Source organism: Lissotriton helveticus, chromosome 4_1 (assembly GCF_964261635.1).
Source record: "Lissotriton helveticus chromosome 4_1, aLisHel1.1, whole genome shotgun sequence".
Classification (NCBI taxonomy): domain Eukaryota; kingdom Metazoa; phylum Chordata; class Amphibia; order Caudata; family Salamandridae; genus Lissotriton; species Lissotriton helveticus.
Genome location: NC_136063.1, coordinates 293,416,666 through 293,430,030, shown reverse-complemented (window position 1 = coordinate 293,430,030; position 13,365 = coordinate 293,416,666). Strand labels below are relative to the sequence as shown.

The 13,365-nt window shown below is 44.1% G+C and overlaps 1 protein-coding gene across 1 annotated transcript in view; it reads left to right on the top strand.

Annotated features, from left to right (window-relative positions):
* The window catches only part of FER1L6 (fer-1 like family member 6), a 777,028-nt gene that overhangs the window by 393,109 nt on the left and 370,554 nt on the right, over positions 1 to 13,365 (top strand). Inside the window, exons 5-7 of the mRNA XM_078686795.1 lie at positions 3,033 to 3,164; positions 7,928 to 7,990; positions 13,081 to 13,159. Of these exons, the coding sequence (XP_078542921.1) occupies positions 3,033 to 3,164; positions 7,928 to 7,990; positions 13,081 to 13,159 (274 nt within the window). The remainder of the gene's footprint in view (positions 1 to 3,032; positions 3,165 to 7,927; positions 7,991 to 13,080; positions 13,160 to 13,365) is intronic.

Here is a 13,365-nt window from a genome sequence, read left to right as displayed (position 1 = left end):
TGATTCCCCATCTTATTTTCAGGTGGGTGAACTACAGAATTTTGGCTGTGTGTCAACAGCTGGCTTTGTCAGTGAAAACCCTTGACCTAGTGGTCCATCTATCACTATTGGGTCGGGTGACTGTAACCCTGTCTTCTTTGTGGCAGGATGACAGTGTCTTTGCCTGGAACTTTCATGCCCTAATAGTCAGAGAAACATCTCCATGCGTGTCAGTGCCATTGTTTTTAGGTCGAGCCTGAGCCAGGGCGCACGCCCTGCTCTGCGAGACTTGTGGTGGAGTAGTGAATAGAAGCCCCACCCACTCTCCGCCAATAGTTGTCATTGACTTGTGTCATTGTCTGTCCTAAATGATGGCTTCTGATTCATCAATAGACTTGTCCATCCCTCCTCCCTCCTTAGGACCACCTCCTCTTCATTTGTCACCTCCCATGGTGACTGGCCACTTTACTTCGATTGTTACATGGTATGTGTTATTTAGACTGTGAGCACTATATTTTTTAACGAGGTTCTCCTTCTTTACCCCCCTCCCTCCCTTTATCCGTCCCCCCCCCCGCCTACACTCCCGTTGTCGGTGCCTCCTCGCCGCCGTCCACAGTCCGTGCCTTACCCACCTCACATACCATCCCTAAGAGCTCCTCTGGCTAGCCAGAGGTGAAGCCGACTCTGGTGTCCTAGCACACTACTGTGAGGAATGGCCCGATGTGGCATAACAGGACTGGAGGGGGGAGGAGCTTTTGTCCTTTAATAAACATATTCCCTGGCAAATGCTCCAATTTGGAATTTTCCTAACACAGTTTGAAAGGCACGATAACATCAATTTTCTTTTTCTTTCCCTTCTGTTACTTAGGGCATCTATGTTAGTTCAGTTGAATTAAAGGGCATTCCCTGAGGTTTTCTCCCTTTTGCCCATGTTTATTATTTGACCACATAACATCACCGACACAATTTCTTGAGCTAATTATCAGCCCTAATACTAATTTCATTGTAAAACAACACACAGAGGGACACCTTTTTTAAGAGTCCATTTGCAAGTGGTTGCAATTTGCAACCCTATGTGATTGGCTAAATAAACCGGGGTGGTGGTCTGCAAGGAACAGCAGACCACCATCTCTGTGTGGGAAACTTTTATTTTTTTTAAATTCAGCCCGAGTTCCTCAAAGGAACTGCTGTTCCTGCTCTGGAAAATAAAGGTTTCTCATTTTGGAAAATATCGTGGAGAGCCAACACAGGTCCAGGATTATCCCAGAGGCTGCCAACACGATTTCCAAAGGAAAAAGAGTCTCCTGGAGACCCTTTCCCATTTGCGAATCAGTAATCACCTCTTTTGAGAAGGCCATAAACAGATCAATGGTCTACAACTGGAATTGCGGCGACAAGTCATTTGCACATACCATACCGAATCACAATTTGGAAGGAACGCTCTTCCAAATTTCGATTCGTTGTGGTGGGCAACTGCCATTTTAGGAGTTTGGGCAAATTGTCAGACTCCTAAACTGGGTTTTGTACATAACAAAAACGAAATTTGCTGTCACACACCCACTGAATTTGCAAATCAGTGGGTTTGCAATTTTTAAAAAGCGTCAGTACATCTGACCCTTGTGTTCTGTATGAGAGAAGGAGCCAGCGCTGCAGAAGCAGGCCCCTGCATTGTTCCTAAACAAATATGCTTTCTATAATTTTAATTGCAAGGATCTAAAACACAATTTAATGCTCGTACATTATTTTAATGAAGACAGATGAACAACTTTGAGTCAGGGTTGAAAAAACTCAAAAGACAGCTCCCTATATATAATTATTGGTCGGCTGCTTAGGGACAAATTATGCTTTATTACCAGGAGAAATCTCACTAATAAACAGAAAAATAACTGAAACAAATGTATATTATTCAAAGTGTTGTTTTAAATATTATTGGAGCCATGCATCAAGCAAACAAAAAAATTAAAAAGTTAAACATACACAAAGTGCCACGGGGGTGCAACAGACGTGTGCGCCTGCTTTCGATGCCATTGGGATATTTTACAGTGCACCCACTTGCCCAGTCCCTTCTTGAATGCAGATCACACTGGCACGTATGTAGCACTGGCGAACTCAGCGGGGGGCGGTGATCGCTCATTTGCATGGGACATGGCCACATCAAATGATGGAACACATATTTATATGCAGACACTGGGGCCAATGAGCTGTCAGGGGAGTGGTGCACTGACCACAAAGAGGTGGTGCACCATCACTGTGCTCTGCCGAGGACGACCCTTAACAGGGCGGTGCAGGAATCCCTTTGGTCCCCCAAGACATCCTCCTGCAGCTCAGTGCAGTCACTCACTGTACCCGCCTAGGTGGATCTCTGAACCCCTTTAAAAAACAGGCTGTTTTGCCGCTTGCACTCTAAAGGACAGACTGACTGCTTAAAACAAGCAGTCAGTCCACCTTTCAGTGATACACCGCCCCTAGGGAAGGTAGAAGTTTGTAGGTGGTCTGGGGGCCGGTCCACTATATGTAATAGGGCACAATGACCAGGTCTGTGCCTGGCAAGCACTCTTAAAGGTGTGTCCTGGTGCAGATCATTGAATTGTAAGCTTTAAATGATGTGACTCCATCTGTATCTGCTATAATATATTTTTTAATTTTATTTATTTTACGGAGCTTTATATAGCGCGAACTTGACCGGAATCGGGTATCAGAGCGCTTTACATAGCACCAGTTGTGTTACATGAGGACACATTCATTTTTGTTAGGCACGGGGAGATTAAGTGATTTGCCTAGAATCACAGGATATTTAGCCTCATTGCTGTGACCCGAACCTAGTTTCCCAGATTCGAGGACGACCGCCCTAGCTGTTAGACCAACTCCTCTACCCATACATTCAGCATGAATAATCAGAGGGCAAGCTGCCTCCAACGGGGAGCCCACAGTCACATGAAACTGCGATACAAACTGCAGGAGTGAATAGGATTTTGTATCTACAAAAGTGAATCTGATGTTTCCTTATGCAACAGTGGTTGACATCTAGTTTTATGTTCTTCTTTGATTTTCAGATTGCAATAACAATTATCGAAGCCCGGCAGCTGGTAGGAGAAAACATTGATCCAATCGTGATCATCGAGATTGGCGATGAAAAGAAGCAAACGACAGTGAAGGAAGGAACGAATACACCGTTCTATAATGAGGTACACACTGTGTATGCAATCTTGCATTTGCTTACAAGAGGCCTTGGTAAACCGATGCTACTATTGTTAAATTGGTGAGGGTAACCATTGACAACATCTTTGGGCACATCTTGGACTCTCTTCAGCAAATGACCAAGGATTGCTTACTTTTGCAACACAAGCGGCAAAGTTCTTTGTGTTTGAAAATAATTGAATACATATTTCTCTGAAATCATATATGTTCAATCAAGTATGAATCACTGTGCCTGAACATAATGGAATGTCTCTGACCAGGAAATGAAAAGGGCATAGAAAGCTATATACTTGTAATACCTGGGATCCCGCAATCCCTGTATAAATGTCTGTCCTTATGTTCCACCCCGCCAATTAAGATCTGTAACCAAGGGTAACTTTGTGATAGCCAGGATTAAACTTTCCAGAATGGATGGGAGATCCTTTTCCTACTTGGGTCCTTCCCGCTGGAATACCTTGCCTTCTATTATCTGAAATGAAACTAACTACACCCACTTCCGCAAAACCCTTAAGACCTGGCTCTTTGACCAATAACTCCTGCTCACTGTTCTGGTTTCTGCTCTACGCTATGGCGCCGGGAAACCCTCTTTGGGTAGCTGAGCGCCTAACAAATTTAAATAAATAAAATAAAATAAATAAATAAAACCTGTCTGTAATTTCATTATTACAAGCAACGTGCGATGCACCTAGTCGCCTGTAACAAAGAAATGACATAGCTGCTTATCTCAGTAACTTATACAGTGGAGTTCTGATGACACAATGCCTGCTTCCACAGCCAGCAGCCAAGGTGAAAGGCAGGACATGGAGCATAATTAATGCTGCAATTTAGTTTAAAAAAACAAAAAATGAAACATGGCTTTTCCTCCTTTTACTCTATTTTTGTAAATGAATAGTAATGAGCAGAAAGCGGATATTTATGGCAATAAGTTTGTTTGTTGCACAACTTAGGTAAATGCAGAAAACATAGAATCTCCCTATGTGTTTCTACACATTCCGAGCAACAGTTGGTTTTTTTTAAGTCTGACTTGCGTTAAACTGATTTTAATATCTTTTTGTAATAAATATCTAATTGCTTTTTTAGTATGTTTAATTTTGCTCTAGCTACTCTACTCAGGGCTCACTCTAATTGTATTCTTCATGTTTGCAAACAAGCTATCTCTTTCATATGAAAGAACATCAAGGATTTTCTCGTTTGTGGGAAAGTTGATGGTGTGGCCATGTATTATAAGCAATAAAGCACCCTGGTTGTACAATATAATGATATTGCAAGTCACCTTTGAGTTCTATGACCTTGCGAATGAACTCAGCCGTCGGCTCATTCCTCTATATGGTCATAAAACTCTTTGATGACTTGCAAAATCATTATTGTTGGGAATTGGGTTACTGGCTAAGGTGGTTGAAACCGTACTCAAACAAAAACCACAATTCTTGTCAGGGTGAAACACAAGCAAACCTAAAATAATTTAACCTGTGCTTAACCTTCTGGTAGATTGGCCCAAAGCAGCAGGCTTAACTTAGAGGCAATGTATAAAGTATTTATGCAGCAATTCAAATAGTAATTATGACCAAAATGACAAAAACTCAATCAGTTGAACCGAAGATATGCAATTTTAAAGATTTCAATTAAAACAGTGTTTAAAAGCATGAAGCACCAAATGTGGTTATCTGAGTGACAAGTTGAGCTGACCATGATGGATCATGGGCCGGATACAGGGACCAGATTAGGCAGCTGAACCAAGTACTTTAAATACAGGCTGTGGAGCGTTGAGAGATCCCGCGTTGAGGATGCATCACTCAGCAGCAGCTGCGAGGAATTATGTTAAGGATGTATCATGCAGGAGCAGGTCAGAGGAGCTGCGGGGCAGCGATGTTAGGTCCTGCATTGAGGGTGTGTTGCGCAGCTGAAGGTGTCATGCAGCTGAGGTTCCATGTTACTGTAGGGTCCTGCATCGTGCATCACCCTGCAGCACTTCCGATGCAAGGCGATGTGTCATGTTGCATTGGTTCTGCTGGGACCACAGATTGGGTTGGCAGAGCACCTTCAGGCCCACTTCAAAGTATCCAGGACTGGGGTGTCACCACTTGGTGGCAAGACTAACGCAGATAGAGGCCAGGTGCTGGGTACAAGGTGCTTGGAGGCTTTTCTGTCCCCGAGGCACTGATGAGGAAGCCAGACAACTAGTCCCTTGGAGACACTCTAGTGGTCCTGGATTGAGATTGCAGGCCCAATCCTCCTCACTCAGACAACAGGGCAGCAGAACAGCAGTCCTTCTGAGTTTTACACAGGTCCAGAGGTGTACCGAAGAGCTGGGTCTGAGGATCCAATATTCATACCTGGTGCCCACTATGAAATAGGAGGAGTTTCCAGTAGCTTCCACACAAGGTGCTTGGAATTTCCTGCCTCCCTGCCCAGGACCCAGCTTAACTGAGGGCACAAAAGACTAGTGTCAAATCCTTTCTAAGTGTGCTCACGCAGAGGCTTTATGGTGTGCAACTGTGGTAGGCGCCTCCCCCTCATCAATTCAGAGATGGCCCAGCCTGCCAACAACTATTGCCTCTTTGTTTCACTTTCTGGGAGCAATATTCAAAGACCAACTGCCAGCTACACCTAGTCATGTGACCTTGGATACAGGCTAGTGACACCAAATGGGTAGAACAAGATTATGCAGCTTTCTAATAGTTCAAGAGAAATAGGTGAACCCTACTCACTAAGGAACCAGGGTAATAGTTATATAGGAAAAACAGTGGTGCCTGTGGAATGATATACTATAAGGTTATGATACATAAGCACAATCGTAATATAGAGGGTTAGATAATGGCAGAGCGCGAAGGAACTACTAACACACCGATTCCAGTGTAGTATATTTTATGGATTTTATGGATTTTTAAACAATAAAGTTAGGAGTAAACATTATACATCAAAACAACATTTGTGCATAGTGTCCCAAGTGACAAAGGGAACCTATACCTTAGTGACAATGTGAATATTATATACAAGGTTTCCACAGTTTGTACAAGTCGACCATTATCAAAATAATTCCATGTCAACAGCAGCTATATACAATGATATGTGCTGGGAAAATGGCTTGCTTTTCTGTTTGTCGACGGCATTTGGAATTTGTATGTTAGTAGTTCCTTCGCGCTCTGCCATTATCTAACCCTCTATATTACGATTGTGCTTATGTATCATAACCTCATAGTATATCATTCCACAGGAACCACTGTTTTTCCTATATAACTTTCTATATAACTTTCTAATAGTGGCATTTTCAGAACTGTGACTTAGAATTTGACTATACCATTAAAGAGAGTTTTAAATTACAATTCTTTAAACTCTAAACTCGACATCCCCATTTGCTCCCAAATGAAATTGACAATTTAACAATTTGGCATATACTGACCAGGTCTCAGCTGCCCATAAACACTGAGGATGCGAGGCCTTCTGGAGGTAATAAATCTACAAGACTTAATTGATAAAGTTCATGTGACAGGGACACCGTATCCTGAGACAGAGCCTTGATTTTGGCTCATAATTGAGAAAAGTAAGCCGAGCTAGTGGAAAGAAACATGGGGCAGAGATGGAGAAATTGTGAGTTTTGGGTTAAGAGGGGGAACACAAACAGGGGATCTTGGGGGGGGCCTTCTTACTTTCTTGTTTCTATTTTCTATCTTTTGAGGTGGGTATGCAGACCTACAATGTTTTAATTGTATTAGAAGTTTAAGAAACCCAATGAAAATGATTAAAAGTGAAAAAATATAACCAGTCCAATGTCTTGTCATATATCGCTTTCATCGCTGTAGTGAATGTGTTCTCTGAAAACATGAAATTGAGATTAGCTTCATACTTTTCTTTCATTTAAGAAGAATTTATTTGCACACTGGGTACAACTGGGTTAATATTTTGTTTCACGGTCTTTTGAAGCAGTCAGATTTAAGTTGAACAGCCTCTTGGCGCTGCAAAATTCCAGACAAAACTTAGGGCCCGATGTAGGACACCAAATACCGGTCGGTAACGGCCGATTTCGGCCGTTACCGACCGGTATTTGGTTTTTAAGATGTAGGGGGCCCAAATTTTAACGATTCGGTAAATTCGGTAAAATACCGAATCGGTAAATTTACCGAATTGGTAAATCTAGATATAGGTGGCACTGAATACAGTGCCACAGGCCCTTAAGAATTCGTTATTTACCATGAAATACTATTTCATGGTAAATAACGAATTCCTGTGTACATGCACATCTGTGCACGCACATCTGTGCATGTACACCTGTGCGATGTGGCACACATACATACCTTAGGGCATGTATGTGTGCCACATGGCACACAAGCCAGAATCAGGGGTGCAACAGGGTGTCAAAGTGACACCCTGTCCCCCCTGACAATTCGGTAATTTTACCGAGTCGGTATTTACCGATTCGGTAATTGCCATTGATTCCTATGGGCCTCAAGGCCCATAGGAATCAATGGCAATTACCGAATCGGTAAATACCGATTCGCTAAATACCGAATCCTACCGATTCGGTATTTTTTACCGAATTTTTACCTACATTGGATTTACCGATTCATAAATACCGAATCGGTAAAATTCGGTATTTATGAATCTGTAAATCCAATTTACCTACATATAGCCCTAAGTTTCTGTGGAAACGAAAAGGCATATTTTAACATTGCAGGGAGGAGCTCCGTCCACTTGGATATCACTCAGAATGTAACTGTACAAAGCACTAATCATGTAAATTTGTTTTTTACAGTATTTTGTATTCGACTTCATTGGTGCACAGGATCATCTTTTCAACAAAATTATCAAAATATCCGTAAGTGTATTAGATCTTTTCTTTGTGCTGTTGCACTGATTCGCTGACGATATTTGGTTCTTGAACTAGAGAAGCCCCTTCCATTTTGTAACACCTTGTAAAACTAAAACATTTTATGAAACGATTACATTTCTCAAGACCCTCGTAGTGCCTTTTTTACTCCTAGTTTAGTAAGTGCCTTTGGTGCTGAATCTGAGTACTAAAAAAACACGTTTGGCAATTCAGCTTGAAAGAGCAATGGATGTTACGTTTCTTTTGAAAATACTGAAAATCATATGATTAAAAATTGATCTAATTTGCCATTTTTTATTTAGCTCAGATGATCTGTTACATTTACTCTGAATGGAAAGATAATAATAGCGCTTATAGTTAAACAGGCAATAGCTCACTCAACTGTTCTTTAAGCTAAAAAGTTTTTGAACTACAAAATAGAGGTCATAGGGTGAATCAAAGCGGGCATGTTTTAAAGCACAGCATGGGTTTTATGATGCTTTGAAACTGACTTACTGGTAAAAATACTGTTTCCTGGAAAAAGAGGTTTTTTTTAGCAAATAAGACATAATAGTCTGTGAAGACGGTTCTCAAAAGTGGTATGCTCTCCCGAATCGCAGTGCGGCACTTGTTGTGGCCTTGTGACCCCCCTCTCTGAGGGAGGGGGGGTCAGGGTGCTTGTACGTTGATGAAGGTCTGCTGTCCCTTGCAGGCCTCCGTTACTGTAACGACGACTTGTCACTAGGACTTGCAAGCCAATCCTGCTATTCACGAGCCAAGAATGTTCTGTCGGCTAACGAAAAGTCCCGTGCAGTCTGCCAACTTTGAGCATCACTCTCACTGCAGTGAGAATTACAGGCTATTTGCCAACATATTCTCGCCAGGTGCTACCTGCCACAACATGAGGACTATTCGTGGGCATAGACCATAGGCAAATAGCGCATGCGCAGGTATGGCATGGGCAGAAACTGACCTTGAAATCTCATTGCGAGGACAGACTGGAATTTGCAATTGGAGTTTACCCTGTAATTTTATGCAGGGTTTAAGAATAATTATCTGTTAATTAATAAAAACAAGCATTTGCAATGCAAAAGGCCTTGCATTTGCGAGAGTTTAAGGTATTGGCATTGTAAATGAAAATGCCTTTTATTTCTGTTTTGATAATTAACACATAGATAAAATGCATTGTAATTTACAGTGCCAATAGCTCAAACTCCTGTAAATGCAAGACCTATTTCATTTCAATGTAGTGGCCGCCATTGTCCCTGACTTCTTGGAAAGTGAACGGGCACATGGCATGGTGTGCTGAATACTGCAGGAAAGCATGTCGTGCCTGCAGTACGAGAAACGGATTAAAGAAAATAGTGCTTACAGATAAAATAAGACATCCCATGTAACAACAGAAGTAACAAGCATTTACAATGCAATGGTCTCTGCATTCTTAAAGTTAGAGCTATTGGCATTGCTCATGACATTATTTTTATTTATGTTTTTGTTTTTAAAACATAAATAAATGGCATTGTCATTTACAATGCTAATAGCAGGGCAGGAGAGCAAGCACAACGAACGAGGGGGCAGGACAGCAAGCACAACCAACTAGGGGGCAGGAGAGCAAGCACAAGCAACGAGGGGGCAGGACAGCAAGCACAAGCAACAAGGGGGGCAGGAGAGCAAGCACAAGCAACGTGGGGGGGGGACAGGAGAGCAAGTACAACCAACGAGGGGGGGCAGGAGAGCGAGGAAGCACAACCAACGAGGGGGGGCAGGAGAGCGAGCACAACCAACGAGGGGGGGGGGCAGGAGAGCAAGCACAACCAACGGGGTGGGGCAGCAGAGCAAGCACAACCAGCGATGGGGGGAAGGAGAGCAAGCACAACCAACGATGGGGGGCAGGAGAGCAAGCACAACCAACATGAGGGGGCAGGAGAGCAAGTAGGAGAGCCAGCACAACCAGCGAGGGGGGGCAGGAGAGCAAGCACAACCAACCAGGGGGGGCAGGAGAGCAAGCACAAGAAATGAGGGGGCAGGACACCAAGCACAAGCAACGAGGGGGCAGGACAGCAAGCACAAGCAACGAGGGGGCAGGACAACAAGCACGGGGATGGCAGAAGAGCAAGCACAACCAACGAGGGGGGGCAGGAGAGCAAGCACAACCAACGAGGGGGGGGGCAGGAGAGCAAGCACAACCAATGAGGGGGGGGGCAACAGTTTGTCATGCGTGATTAGATACAATGTTGTAAACTGTGTTACACAGCAAAAAAAGGCCACCTGAGAAGAACTGATCAATACTTGGAAGGTGAAATTCGCAAATTTCATGCTTAATAGCCCCAGAAAAACATAAGTCAGTGATTCGATTCGATAAATAATCTCAATGGGCGAAGAAAGCTTTACTTTCCATCTTAGGACAGTCCCTCACTTTGCCAGGTAAAACTCCTTAAAAAGGAGAATATCAAAATAGACAGACTGGAAGACAATACAAGCAAATAGACCAAGCAGTAGAAGGGACAAATAGGACAGAAAGACTAAATTACAGACGTCCGCCAAGTCACACAAACCTGTATCAAAAGACATGGCAAAGAACAGCCTTAGATCTAGCAAAAACAATTATTGTGGATACTGTTGTCCAAAGGAAAAATGATCAGCAGTTCAAAACAGTAACTAAGAGCAATGTGGACTAAACTGAAAAATACAACCACAGTCTCTATTTCTGCCCATGGCACGTAGAGGAAAATAAATGTATTTAAATATAAAAATGATGAGATAGGAACTCCACAAGATGAGCCTATTAACACTGGGAGAACAATGCCTAGAAGATTTTGGAAAGTGGCAGTCTCCCTTTGGGTAGCACAGAACACAATGAAGAAGAAGAGATCATAAACAATCTTTTCTCATGACGTAACAAAACCGGAGAATAAGGAAATAAAAGCAAAAAAGTAGAATCATAGGGTTAGGACAGTTTAATACTACAAAGATCTCATAAAACAATCACTAATCCTGTGACTACAACACCATGAAGCTAAGGCGTATGAGCACTCTAGAAATATGCCTTACTTACATACATACTTGAGTATCTTCAACTTAAACATGCCACATAAAGACATTGTTAAATAAATAAAACCTATAAAATTGGGACAGACATCACCAGGAGAGCAAGCACAAGCAACGAGGGGGGGGGGGCAGGAGAGCAAGCACATCCAACGAGGGGGAGGGGCAGGAGAGCAAGCACAACCAACGAGGGGGGGTGGGCAGGAGAGCATACACAACCAACGAGGGGGGGCAGGAGAGCAAGCACAACCAACGAGGGGGGGCAGGAGAGCAAGCACAAGCAACGAGGGGGCAGGACAGCAAGCACAAGCAACGAGGGAGCAGGACAGCAAGTACAACCAATGAGGGGGCAGGACAGCAAGCACAACCAACGGGGGGGCAGGAGAGCAAGCACAACCAACAAGGGGGGGGCAGGAGAGCAAGCATAACCAACGAGGGGGGGGCAGAAGAGCAAGCACAACCACTGAGGGGGGGCAGGAGAGCAAGCACAAGCAACGAGGGGGGGCAGGAGAGCAAGCACAAGCAACGAGGGGGGCAGGAGAGCAAGCACTACCAGCGAGGGGGGGGCAGGAGAGCAAGCACAACCAGCGAGGGGAGCAGGAGAGCAAGCACAACCAACGAGGGGGCAGGGGCAGGAGAGCAAGCACAAGCAGCGATGGGGGGCAGGAGAGCAAGCACAACCAACGAGGGGGGGCAGGAGAGCAACCACAACCAACGAGGGGGGGGGCAAGAGAGCAAGCACAACAAGCGAGGGGGGGCAGGAGAGCAAGCACAACTGGCGAGGGGGGGCAGGAGAGCAAGCACAACCAACGAGGGGGGGCAGGAGAGCAAGCACAACCAGCAATGGGGGAGCAGGAGAGCAAGCACAACCAACGAGGGGGGGGCAAGAACACGGGCACAATCAGGGAAGATAGGCAAGAAAAGCGAGCACTCACCGGCGGACTCAGTAGCTTCTAGACTTCTTCTGGCGGCGGTCGGGCAAAAATGGTGTCAGAAAAGCGCCACCATTTTCGCATTCAGGGCGTGGTTTTTGCTGTTGAGTGACGGGCGACGTCACGGAGTTAAAACTGCAAAAAACACGCCCCCGAATCCGAAAAAGAGGGGGCTTGAACGGAGTGATGCCCCTCTCCTCCAAAGGCTGGCCTCCGTTTAGGAAGCCAGCCAATGGAGAAGAGGGGCGGGTTCAAGCCCCCATACTGTAAACATAAAATCTCGGCTGCATGACACTGCTGCGCAGTGTACGCTAGGCCGAGACCTAAAAAGGGTCAGTCCACATGGAAGGTTACAAATGAAGACCAGGCGGTACTAAGGAAGGACTAACAATCGAACGAATCGGAAGCCAGCATTTAAAAGGACAATGACACAAGCCAATGAAAAATATGGGCAAGGGGTGGGCGGAGCTTCAAGGTCATACTGGAATACTGCATGCCTTGCAGAGAAGCGCATGTCCTGCCCAGGCTCGAGCTAAAAAATGAAGTTTCATAAATACCCAGGCACATTAGAAATGGGATGATGCACACACAAAAATTACGCACATTTACTCAAACACACACAACCATACTTACTACTGCAGATAGTGATGTAAAAGGCATTAAAAGGGCATATACTCCTGTGTATATAGAGCACAATAATACACACACTGAGTTAATGCTTTTGTCGGAAATCCCATTACTGACAGCCATTGTTACTATTTTTAGAATCCAACACGGTTTTTCAAGAAAAAAAAACACTAGAAGACACTTTTATTTCAATAACAGCAGCTAGCAAGCCCTTTCGGAAACATCTTCGACATTAACAGAAGATGAATGTAAATATTATATTCTGTTACTTGCAACTGTATTACCCGGGCCGGCTCGTCCCTAAAAATTAGCCTCTGTGGTTCATCTTTTTGAATGTACAATTAGCCACCCGTGAAGACAATCACATTTGTATTTCTGGATCTGAAAATCAATTATTTTGCCAAAATAGTGTTTCGTTTTTGCTTAATGGTGCATATCACATGCACACATGTTTTAAATATTCCTTCTCTGGGTTCACGTGTGCCTTTTTCACAGGTTCTGCACAACAAATTAATAGGCAGCATCCTGATTGGATCCTTCAAAGTGGACGTGGGCACGGTCTACGGCGAGCCAGGTGGGGACAAATGGAGCCGCGCGCTGCCCTGCGTTCTTCACGCCGACGTCTTGTTCTGACTAATGTTTTATACGCGCGCTAAGTTTATGACATAGAATCTGAGAATCAGGCAATACACTTCAGGAAAGGCGAATGGCAGCATGCCGAGCCAGGGTTCTAATGACTACTTTAGTATTCCAAGAGCAGGAAGGGCGTGTATTTTAAGT